The following is an 11,623-nucleotide window of genomic DNA, read 5'->3' as shown; positions in this document are numbered from 1 at the left end:
GAACCTGGGGGCACAGATAGAGAAGGATTAGTTATCATGCTCAAGGATGTTAGTTCAGACATATTGATTTCCTTCATCGATGACTAGCCCTCCTTGGTTGAGGCACTGTCCTGGTTGGTGTATAATTTACCTCAGAATGAAATGAATTCTTTCCAAAATCTCATGCATTCTATATGAATGGGTAATAGTGTTTTTGTAACCTTCGCTTTTCTACACTCTACAGTCCACCCCAAGCTATGGCAATTTCTAATAGGAAGGACACATCGGATACTGTGTCTGTGTGTGCGTGTGTGTGTGTGTGCACGTGGTGTATAGCAAGTATTACGGATTGAATGTTTGTGACCCCTAAAATTTATATGTTGTAGCCCTAATCTGCGGCTGTTCAGAGGTGGGGTCTTAGGAAGGTAATTAGATTTAGATGAGGTCATGAAGGTGGGGCCCCTAAGATGGGATTAGTGTCCTTATAAGAAAAGGAAGAGACCAGCACATGCACTCCTTCTGCCACGTGCGGACACAGCAAGAAGGTGGCCATCTGCAAACCAGCAAGCAGACCCTCATCAGACACCAAATTGGCTGGCACCTTGATCTTGGACTTCCTGCCTCAAGAGCTGGGAGAAATAAACATTTGTTGCTTAAGCCCTCCAGTCTATGGTATTTTGTTATAGCAGCCTAGGCTGACTAGGAAGGACAGCAAGTGAACATATCACAGTCCTGAGAATACAGATCGGGGACAGGTTAGAAAGGAGGAGGGATACCCCCAGATGATGGTGAGGGCCAGCATCCATCCCAGAGGAAGTCGCCACAGGCCTGAGGAATTTGCTGTGGTCACCAACAGGGCACCCTGCCACACCACACCAGAGCCTTGCCCTCATTTTCCGTAGTGAGTCAGTCAGCAAGAGTCCTCTGACAGCACCAGCTTGTTGCCCTGGGATCAGCATTTTAGGTGGGCGTAAGGTCCACCCTCCCTTCCCCCCAGAGGGAGATGGCTTTTTCTCCTCCTAAGGGTTCCGGGCAAATTCACAATGGTGACATTTGTTGAGCAGTGGCTTGAATAAAGGGCGCTCTGAGAGCAAGACGGTAACATGGAGCAGAAGCTGGTCTGCCAGGGCACCACGCCCCAGGAATGCTCGGGAGGGACCCGCAGCCTCCCAGGGAAGGAGAGAATTAAGAAAGTCCACAGCAGGGGAGCTGTACCGCAAGGGGTCCTGCAGTTTTCGACCTTGGCAGCCCCATTTGCCAGAACTAACTGAAATGCAGTAAACAAAATATTGCCTAAAAGAGGCTTGTACACAGAAGCTGGAATAAACCCTTCATTTGGTTCTAAACTACTTTTCTTAAATGCCAGGTAACTTCCAGCACCCCCCTTCCAAAACACAAAACAAAAACGGAAGAATTTTTACTTCCCCCTTACCCTCCCACCCCCATTCACTATAGAATCAAGATGCTTTTATTTTTACAGTGGTTTTGGGGCTAATCCTCTCAATACTCCTTCAGTCTTGTAAATACGAAAGAAAACACAAACCTCTGATTTTTACATGGCTACAGATATCACTAAAAGACTGGCTTGGATTGGCTCTCTTCATCTCCCTTTGCGGGTAACCACACTGCTCTGCCTGTTACTAATATCGCAACAGAAAACCCTGCTGAGTGAGTTACCTGGAAGGTTTTGGTGTGAGAATCTGAACACTCCCTTGGTGCCCTAGACCAAAAGTTCTTTGCTCTGTAGACAAGTTTTATCTCCCTCACTCCGAGACCAATTGCAAGAATTCTTCTGGAAAATAGGCCAAGGGACCAGTGACATTTCCCAGACAAGTCACCAGAATCCTGCAGTGAGCACCATCGCTGAGTCAAAACGAACACATAAATCTACTTCCCTCAAACATTCTATCATCTGAGGTATAAAATTGCCTTTCATTCGTCGGATTCAGCATTTAAAGTAATACCTAATTAATTCTATAACTGATGCAGGTTATACCTTTAATGACTTCCGCTACAGCAGAAAAACCATTGAACAATTTGATTTTGCCACTACGGACGCTGAGTTTCCTCTTTCACCCCAAACTTCCACATCACGTTAAAAGCCGGGTGTGGTTTTATGGGGGCAGGGGTAGGCCGAGAGGAGACCGGAGGGAAGGGTGGGAGGGAACTTTGCAAGAACCTCCTTCCCGGAGTGCGTCTGTGATGCCGCAGACCCGCGTTTGGCGGTTATAGAGGCCGGGCCGAAGTTTCTTACTAAAGAGAAGTCTGCACATTGGAGCAAAATCAACAGACTTTGGCGAGTTCTTAAGAATTTACGGGCGCCCTAGTCTCCACGCAGGCGAACTGCACACAAGAAAGCGCAGGCCCAGCTCGAAGTTGCGTAAAACTTCCAACAAATGCGCGCGCGCGCGCGCCCGGGGAGACTTGGGTCAATCTCGTCTAACGGTTTCCCTGAACCGCTAGCAGCCCTCGACCTCGGCGGGACGGCCCGGCGCAATGACTCGCCGCCAGTGACTCAGCGACCCCACCCATCTCCCCCGGGCTTTCCTCGCAGTTCCCGCCGCCCAAAGCCGGACCCAGCCCGTCAGGTCCCCGGAGAGGACTCTCCAAGACTAGAGGGCGAAGAGAGATGGGGCCCGACCGACGCCCCTTCCGCAGCAGGCGGTGCGCAAGGCTGCGCGGGGGGCTCGAGCCCTGCGTCCCGGGCTGTGCGCGCTCCCACCTCGCGCTCCAATCCCAGACCCTCTTTGTTTCTTTGTCCACGCCTTCCGAGCTGCTGGAACCCGCACTCCCCCTCTTCCCGCGGGTCTCCCCACCCACCCGCTCCCCGCGGAACGCAGCCCCGTTGCTGCGCGCCCCTCCCGCGCTCGGTGCCCGGGACCCCTCCGGTCCAGTCCCGGGCGGGTCCCCCCACCACTGAGCGACCCCGCCTTTTTCAGCATCCAGAGGTGAGCAGAGCCCGGGCCACCATCAGGAAAGCCCCGAAATCCCCAGCCCAGCCAAGAAGTAACCGAGACTGTACCCAGTCCCCAGGGCGGAGGACGGGGGAGGAGGAAGGCTTCAGGGCGCCCCCGCCCTAACCCCCCGCCCAGCCTTCCCCATTGGTTGGCGCACTCTGCCTCCGGGATGGCAGTGGGAGGGGACCCTGCTTCCTAACCGGCTTATAAAATCTGCGCCCTCGGCGGGGTCCCGTCCTCTGCCACTCTCGCTCCGGGCTCCCCGCGCCAGAGACTCAGCAGCGCTCCCTTTGCCCACACCCACCGCGCCCTCGCGCGCCTCTCCTCCCGGAGCTAGCCCGCGCCACCGCAGCCGCCCAGCCCACCGCCGCCCTCTGCAGTCATGTCCAGCAGGTCCGTGTCCTCGTCCTCCTACCGCAGGATGTTCGGCGGCCCCGGCACCGCGAGCCGGCCGAGCTCCAGCCGGAGCTACGTGACCACGGCCACCCGCACCTACAGCCTGGGCAGCGCGCTGCGCCCCGGCACCAGCCGCAGCCTCTACGCCTCGTCCCCGGGCGGCGTGTACGCCACGCGCTCCACGGCCATGCGCCTGCGGAGCAGCGTGCCCGGCGTGCGCCTGCTGCAGGACTCGGTGGACTTCTCGCTGGCCGACGCCATCAACACCGAGTTCAAGAACACCCGCACCAACGAGAAGGTGGAGCTGCAGGAGCTGAACGACCGCTTCGCCAACTACATCGACAAGGTGCGCTTCCTGGAGCAGCAGAACAAGATCCTGCTGGCCGAGCTCGAGCAGCTCAAGGGCCAGGGCAAGTCGCGCCTGGGGGACCTCTACGAGGAGGAGATGCGAGAGCTGCGCCGGCAGGTGGACCAGCTCACCAACGACAAAGCCCGCGTCGAGGTGGAGCGCGACAACCTGTCCGAGGACATCATGCGTCTCCGGGAGAAGTAAGGAGGCGCCCACGCGGGGCCGCGGGAGGGAAGGAGAGGGGAAGCGGAGCCGCCACGCCCTTGGGGATGTGGCCCGGGCGGCGGCTGCCCGGGGGACAGCGGGGGAGCAGGGCTGTGACTGCTGCGGCGCGGCCCCGCCCTGAACCCAGATCTTGCAAGTTAGCGTTTCCCCTCTAGCCCCACTCATTTTGCCCAAGAACGCCTGTCTCAGAAAGTTTCAGATTTCTTAAAACTACCGCTCCGTCTGTCCTCGAAGCCCCTTGCAAACGATGCGTGCGACTTCCCCAAACTTTGAGAAAGTTTCCGGTCCCCCCCTTCCCACCCCTCCCACGGCGGGCTTGCCAGCCACGGGGCCGTGCAGGGAGCGAGACAAAGGGACTGCAGAGGGCTTCCCTGGTGGCGCAGTGGTTGAGAGTCTGCCTGCCAATGCAGGGGACATGGGTTCAAGCCCTGGTCTGGGAAGATCCCACGTGCCACGGAGCAGCTGGGCCCGTGAGCTACAAATACTGAGCTCTGCGCGTATGGAGCCTGTGCTCTGCAGCAAGAGAGGCCGCGACAGTGAGAGGCCCGCGCACCGCGATGAAGAGTGGCCCCCGCTTGCCACAACTAGAGAAAGCCCTCGCACAGAAACGAAGACCCAACACAGCCAAAAATAAATAAATGAATAAATAAATTTAAAAAAAAAAAAAAAAAAAATGTAGGTTTAAAAAAAAAAAAAAAAAAAAAAAAGGGACTGCAGAGTCTCCTCCGGGGTGGGGTGGTGGCGGTCGTCTCGCAGGTCGTGGTGGCGACCGTGATTGCCTTTCCACGCGGTGGCCAAGGCCCCGCTCAAACTAGCCGAGGGCAGCAGCCCTAAAAGCCGCGGTCGCTGGCTGCCCGCGGAGGGTGGCGCAGCAGCGCTGGTCGGGCGGCCACGGCGGGGTGTTTGGGTGTGGTCGCCCCGCCCCTGGCGGTTTCCCCGTGCCCCTGTGGTTAACGCGCGCCTGTTTCAGGTTGCAGGAGGAGATGCTTCAGAGGGAGGAAGCCGAGAGCACCCTGCAGTCTTTCAGACAGGTTTGTAGATTCTGTTCCCACTCGCAGGCACCGGACGCCACCCACCCACGCGCCCCACGGGCAGTTCTAAAAGTTGCTTTAACCCAAGTAAAAATCGTGCCAAACTTCACGTCTGCGCTCCAAGCCCCCTAGTGGCAGAGAGACCGCAGTTCGGAGCTGCTCCGGACAAAAACCCTTGAATGATCAAACCGTTCTCTAGGACATAAAGGGAAGTCTTTAACTTTTTACTTTGTTTCAAGACTTTTTTCCAAACAAATCATTTTCTCCGTTTCATTTTTGCAACACGTTGATATTCTGATCTCGAACAGTTACAATTTGATTTAGATGGCGGTTTGCCAAAGTCAAGTTGGCTACCTTTTACAAGGCCCCCAAAAGTGCAGTTCTGCTCTGTAGTTTCAAATGTAAAAATGTATTGGAGGATAAGAAACTTAGTTTAACTGGACTTAAGCCAGCAAGTTTCTTTTCTTTGCTTCGCTGCAAGTTCTACTGTGGCCGTAAGGTTAGATAGCAGTATCCCTATGCGCAACTATTTGTGACTTCATAAGGGTGAAAAGGAGCCATCTGTCCCCTTGGCTGAAAAGTATTAATGGTTTCTACAGGTTTCACTGTGGAATGTAGATACAGACATCCTGGCAAGTGGGGCCGTTCTGGCCGGAAAGAATAGGAGTCTTTGTGTTCCCAGAGACGCTTTGCAACAGGCTGCATTCTTACTGACTATGTAATGATGCAAGCACCGTTCTAATTGGACACAAGTATTTGCTAACATCCGTTATCTAATATCTGGCCCAGACTCCAAGTATGTGATGTGAAGACTTCTTAAAGCTACAGTCATACCTCACATGTGGAAAGGCCTTTCTTCTTTGAACCTTTGTATTCTTTAGCATGTCCTCTCCATAAAGCATAAACCTGAAAATGAAGAATGGGGTTTTAAGTAAAAGGTTTTCTTGCTCCAAAGACAGATGGCCTTAAATGATTTTTAACTTATAATTGGAATCCCAAAGCAGGAAGAGTCGCCAGCATAGTTGCATTCTCCTGAACACTTACTGGGACGGCTATAAAAGCTCCTTCAGATGAACAGTCTAGAATAACATTTTGAGGCAGAAATACATTTACCAAATTAAACACAGCAATGAGTAGTTTATTTTAATCGTGGGGCATTTCTGCTCATCATGTCCGTAGTGTTTTCTACCCCCAGTAGGAACCTCATGTAAAACAATATTAGTATAAATTGTCCCTATGTAGGGATGAGGTAAAACCCCTCATATTCTCTTCGAAGAAGTAGAATGTGACCCACTGAACTTTTTTATAGGGTAAATCATCTTGTATATCTTTTGTAGGGTTTAACAGCAAGCAAAAATGAAATTTTTTTCTCCAAGGCTGATCTTTTTTTTATCACTTACTCCTCACTCATTCTTCCATGAAGGTGATAGAAGCATGTCAATATTTTAAGACTGTAAGGCTATAAACTATACTCCAAATATAATTGCTTACAAGGTAAGAGGATAAAAATCCTCATGACATTCCCTTAAGGGGAAATTAAATCTTTGGGATGTAGCAGTTTACAGATGGTGGAAACAGAGAAGGAGACCAGAGCAGCAAAAATTGTACAAACAGTTGACACCGTATGCATTTTGATCAGTCATTCTGAAACAAGCTGAGGAACCAAACTGACACAGAGCTAAGATGTGGCCACACCCTTGTGGGATGAGATAGTAGGGGAGTTCCAGGAGAAAAAAATCTACCAGAGGAAGCAAAGCAAATACAGTTCAGGGTTACACTTCTTGTTCCTTATTTGCCTGAACTACGTTTGTGCCAGGGCACATCCTGAATTGGAGTATAAATCTAGCCTTGTAACTTGAATGCCGGATGACTTGCTTGGGATCCCAAGGATAAATTTCAAAAGGTTTGAGTAGAGGGCAGGATAAAAGAGCTTATGTACTATCTGCTGACACTTCTGGAGCACTAATTTCTGTTCTGCACGTTCTCATGTACACACGAAGTTGTGAAACCTGACCAGCTCCCATCATACTACTATTCCATGATGTGAACCCCCCAAAGTGCTGTGGCATTGATTCCCTAGATTTAAAAAAGTAATAGAAACTTCACTGATACAATGTGGATTCAATAATAATTGACTGACCGCAGCCTACCATGTTGGCATACACTTATTTATTTATTTTAAAATTGTCTACTGGTCACCTTGAGTACAACTCAGCGGACCACAATTCAAATTTGTTACTGAAGAAAAAAAAAACAGTATGCTGTAGCATGGGGGTGATTTACAAACTTCTTCGAAGGTTATAAAATTTGTCAGTGCCCTTCTTTATAATAAAGAGACATGGGTTCATATAGTCCATTTGAAATGAATACATGGGATAGGCCACAGACGTTATCATCCTCCTTCATGCCCTGTCTTTTCTCTTTTGGAAACAGGATGTTGACAATGCTTCATTGGCACGTCTGGACCTGGAGCGTAAAGTGGAATCCTTGCAGGAAGAGATTGCCTTCTTGAAGAAACTACATGATGAGGTAAGAGGAATCACAGTGTGTGAACCATTGTGGGTGAAGCTGCCCACCCCCGTACTTGGCACGGCTGACCTTCTCTCTTTTCTTTCCTCAGGAAATCCAGGAGCTGCAGGCCCAGATTCAAGAACAGCACGTCCAGATCGATATGGACGTTTCCAAGCCCGACCTCACGGCTGCCCTGCGTGACGTCCGCCAGCAGTACGAGAGCGTGGCCGCCAAGAACCTCCAGGAGGCTGAGGAATGGTACAAGTCCAAGGTGCGAAACGAGCGAGTGTGGCCAGATCGGAAGAAAAGCATTCTTTTCTGAAAACGCTGTACCTGTCTGTGATTCCTAAGCACCTTTTCGCTGCCAAGTTTAGCTGGCTTTTCCTCCTGCGCGAGTTTTATCTCTTGCTGCATCCTCCCCGCAACTCACACCCCCTCCGTTAGAATAGCAGACGCCCTTGCCACTGCCCCGCTGTCACCGTACTTCCAGGTTACCCTCTTGCCCTTGACCTCCACCCTTTGAAAACGAGGGAAACAGAGGGAATTTCTACTTGGAAGTCTCAACATTGGCCTTCCACCTCATTTCCTTTGGTTTTCAAAACAAATTAGGCGTGTCCTGGAACACGTTGCAATTTGAGCTTTTGAGTGTAAAAGTTGGTTGGTATCATGCCTTGTTGACGTATTTTTGTCTGTCTGCCATCTTTAAGCCGTCTCCGTTATCCGGGCCAGGTAGAACCTCAGAGGACTTGTGGACGAGGCATGTGGGTGACCCAGGTTTCTGCTTCCTCCCTGACAGTTCGCTGACCTCTCCGAGGCTGCTAACCGCAACAACGATGCCCTGCGCCAGGCCAAGCAGGAGTCGAACGAGTACCGTCGGCAGGTGCAGTCCCTCACCTGCGAGGTGGATGCCCTCAAAGGCACCGTGAGTATCACAGCGCAAGAGAGGGCCGATCACCAGCTTGGACCCATTTCAGGGGGCCAAGCTCAGGGTGCTATCGGAAGAAAACTTTGCTCAAAGGGAGAAAAATTTACATTTTAGTCCAAAGGCTAAAATGAGTTGTCAAGACATTTTCAAAAAGAACTTGGAGATCCCAAGGTTTTAGTTTACCTATATCATCGCTTCCACTAGGAAGGGGACTTGGTACTTGTATTTTCCACTGAAAACGGGAGCGTCCCCCATTTGCTGCCAGGGGAGGTGATTGCAAATGGTCTGGAAATGGTTGGGGGGATAGCTCTGTTTGTTCGTTTGTTTCTGGGAAAATAACACCGGCGGCCTTTCTCATCTCTCCTGCAGAACGAGTCTCTGGAACGCCAGATGCGTGAAATGGAAGAGAACTTTGCCGTGGAAGCTGCTAACTACCAAGACACTATTGGCCGCCTGCAGGACGAGATTCAGAACATGAAGGAAGAGATGGCTCGTCACCTGCGTGAATACCAAGATCTGTTGAATGTTAAGATGGCTCTCGACATCGAGATTGCCACCTACAGGAAGCTGCTGGAAGGAGAGGAGAGCAGGTGGGGAACGGGGGGCTCGTGGGAGTGAATGCCAAGCTGCCCTGTGTGAGGTATTATGCCCCTTGCTTTCCATGCATCATCTCATTTCATCTTCAGAGCCTTGCTTCAAGGTAGCTATTTACCACTTTTTACAGATGAGGAACCTTCAGTTCAGATCTGGAGATCTGAGTTCTTTTGTCCTAGTCAGTTAATCAATATCTGAGTTGGGATTTCAACCTACGATTGATTCTGTGAAAATCGAGAGTCACTCTGTCACACCTCCAGCCCCTTGGAGAAAATGCTTGGAGTAAAATATTTAAATGTACTAATGACACCGATCATAGGTAGATGCTTCTGAAGCAAATCCCTCACCTGTGGATTGTAAATCTTCTTATTTGATGAAAATACGAAGTGTATAAATGTATTCCTTGTTGCTTTCCAAAAAGGTTACTGGTTTTCTTCATCTCTTTCTAGGATTGCGCTGCCTCTTCCAAACTTTTCTTCCCTGAACCTGAGGGGTAAGCATTTGATTCTCCTTTATGAAATATTTTATTTTTTTGGCTGCACTGCGCGGCCTGTGGGATCTTAGTTCCCCCACCAGGGATCAGACCCGGGCCCCCTGAAGTGGAAGTACGGAGTCCTAACCACTGGACCGCCAGGGAAGTCCCTATGAAAAATGTTAGCAGCTTGTAACCATTCTGTTTATAAAACACTCATTTTTAAAATGATACTTAAAAAATGCCATACAAGAGAAGATTCTCTAAGCTAGGCATAATTTTCAAACAAGTACTGTCTTACATTTTCTACGTCCAGTTAAAGTGAAATTCCATTTTTTCCCCCTCCTGTTGGAGTATACACTAAAGTAGTCCGTCCCATCCTGACGCTACAGTGTTGTTAGCCTCTGGGTTTTAAAACAGGTGATAGTCTTTAGAATTATTTTGGGAATAGTGCTTTAAACAATCATGAACAAAAACTCATAATTCTTGGGACAAAATCGTCTCTTGCCTTTTAAAAAATTTCATTTTTACTCATTTTGGACCCGTTTTCTTTATTCAGAAACCAATCTGGATTCACTCCCTCTGGTTGACACCCATTCAAAAAGGACACTTCTGATTAAGACGGTTGAAACCAGAGATGGACAGGTTGGTATCTTTAAATCAAAATGGGAGTAATTTCAGACAGGCATTGATAAACTTTTAGATCACTAAGTCTATCTCAGATACAGCTAGCTAATTTGGGAGGTTTCAGTTTCACTCGTGCCTCCTAAAAAGAGAATAGGTTGACCTCTTCCAGCACTACACACAGCCATCTAATTATTTGCCTCCCAGATGTGAAGGTGGGATAGTAGTCTGCCTTTGTCTAAAATTAGTGATTTCCTTTGGTGCTTGATTTGAAACAGGAGTACCGCTTCTGTCAGTTACTTCCTAAACTAGTTTCATTAGACTGCCTCGAGCAGGAATGTTTTGATCCTGGACATAATGGCCTTCCCTGGACACTCCTAGACCCTGTCATGATGTAATACAAGGACATGCCATATGATCAAGTAGTTTCTCATTACCTCTCTATGCCAGGAAAGAAATGGTCAAAATGTATCGCAATCTTCGTGTAATCTTCCCTTGCACATAAAATGTACTTGCTGTACATTTTAATATGTTTCAATTGCTTTTAAACTTTGCTGCCTATGATTATTACAGCATTCTTCTTCATAAACACAGTATTTTTCAAGTTTATTTTTTTAAGTCATAACATTCTATCAGATACATATTTCGCCTACAGGTGAAGCACGTCTTACATATGTATCTGTCCCTGCTCGCTGTGACCCCTGGTCACACAGAACCAACGTGATCGTCCAACTTTCACAATAAATTATATGCCTTTGCTAGGATTTTTCTTTGACATGCTTTATGGGGTAATTTAACCATTAGTATATAGTATTATATTTGATTTGAGTTCTGTTTTTCTTAACAGGTTATCAATGAAACTTCCCAGCATCACGATGACCTGGAATAAAAACTGCACGTACTCCATGCGGCAAAATACTACCAGTGAGAATAAAAAAGAAATCCGTATCTTAAAGAAACAGCTTTCAAGTGCCTTTCTGCAGTTTTTTCAGGAGTGCAAGATAGATTTGAAATAGGAATAAGCTCTAGTCCTTGAGAACCAACACTCGTAAAAGATTTAGAAAAAAGTTTACAACATAATCTAGTTTACCGAAGACGCCTTGTGCTAGAATACTTTTTAAAAAGTATTTTTGAATACCATTAAAACTGCTTTTTTCCATCACGTATCTGACCAACTTGTTTCTGCTTCAATAAATCTTTGGAAAACTCTTTTGGTGTCTTGCTTATTTGATATCTAAACAATTCTCTAAATTTTATAACAATATATGTTTGGGTTAAATATTTTTTGGTCTTATTGGTCAAATTCCCACAAAATCAAGGTTAGGTTAACTTGAGAAATTCAACTTTATGCTTGAAGCGTAGCTCTTAATTTGGTCATTTTAGATAGACCTCGCTTCAATTAAGTTATTTTTAAAATTCATAAATAGATGTTATATAATAAAATAATTTGCAGACAAAATGATGACAGGTCTTTTCATAAAATGAATCCAGCTGGGTCCATGTCCATGTGTGATTTCAGTTCTAACAAATAGACCTCCTAAAATTAAAAAAACTTTGACT

General features: G+C 48.2%; 1 protein-coding gene across 3 annotated transcripts; it reads left to right on the top strand.

Annotated features, from left to right (window-relative positions):
* The first annotated feature begins 2,124 nt into the window (after positions 1-2,124).
* VIM (vimentin) lies at positions 2,125-11,272 on the top strand. 3 transcript variants are annotated; one of them, XM_032621121.1, is made up of 10 exons: positions 3,165-3,630; positions 3,775-3,881; positions 4,877-4,937; positions 7,371-7,466; positions 7,558-7,719; positions 8,245-8,370; positions 8,743-8,963; positions 9,417-9,460; positions 9,999-10,084; positions 10,911-11,272. In XM_032621121.1, the coding sequence occupies exons 1-10, from the start codon at positions 3,319-3,321 to the stop codon at positions 10,950-10,952; spliced, it is 1,257 nt and encodes a 418-aa protein (XP_032477012.1). In that variant the 5' UTR covers positions 3,165-3,318; the 3' UTR covers positions 10,953-11,272. The 3 variants fall into 3 exon arrangements, with proteins under 3 accessions (XP_032477010.1, XP_032477011.1, XP_032477012.1); XM_032621119.1 differs by having other exon boundaries at positions 2,125-3,881; XM_032621120.1 differs by lacking the exon at positions 9,999-10,084 and having other exon boundaries at positions 3,149-3,881.
* Positions 11,273-11,623: the final 351 nt, after the last annotated feature.

The sequence above is a fragment of the Phocoena sinus genome, chromosome 2 (assembly GCF_008692025.1).
Source record: "Phocoena sinus isolate mPhoSin1 chromosome 2, mPhoSin1.pri, whole genome shotgun sequence".
Lineage (NCBI taxonomy): Eukaryota > Metazoa > Chordata > Mammalia > Artiodactyla > Phocoenidae > Phocoena > Phocoena sinus.
Note: the sequence above shows the minus strand (reverse complement) of the source record. Positions and strands in the feature narration are given on the sequence as shown.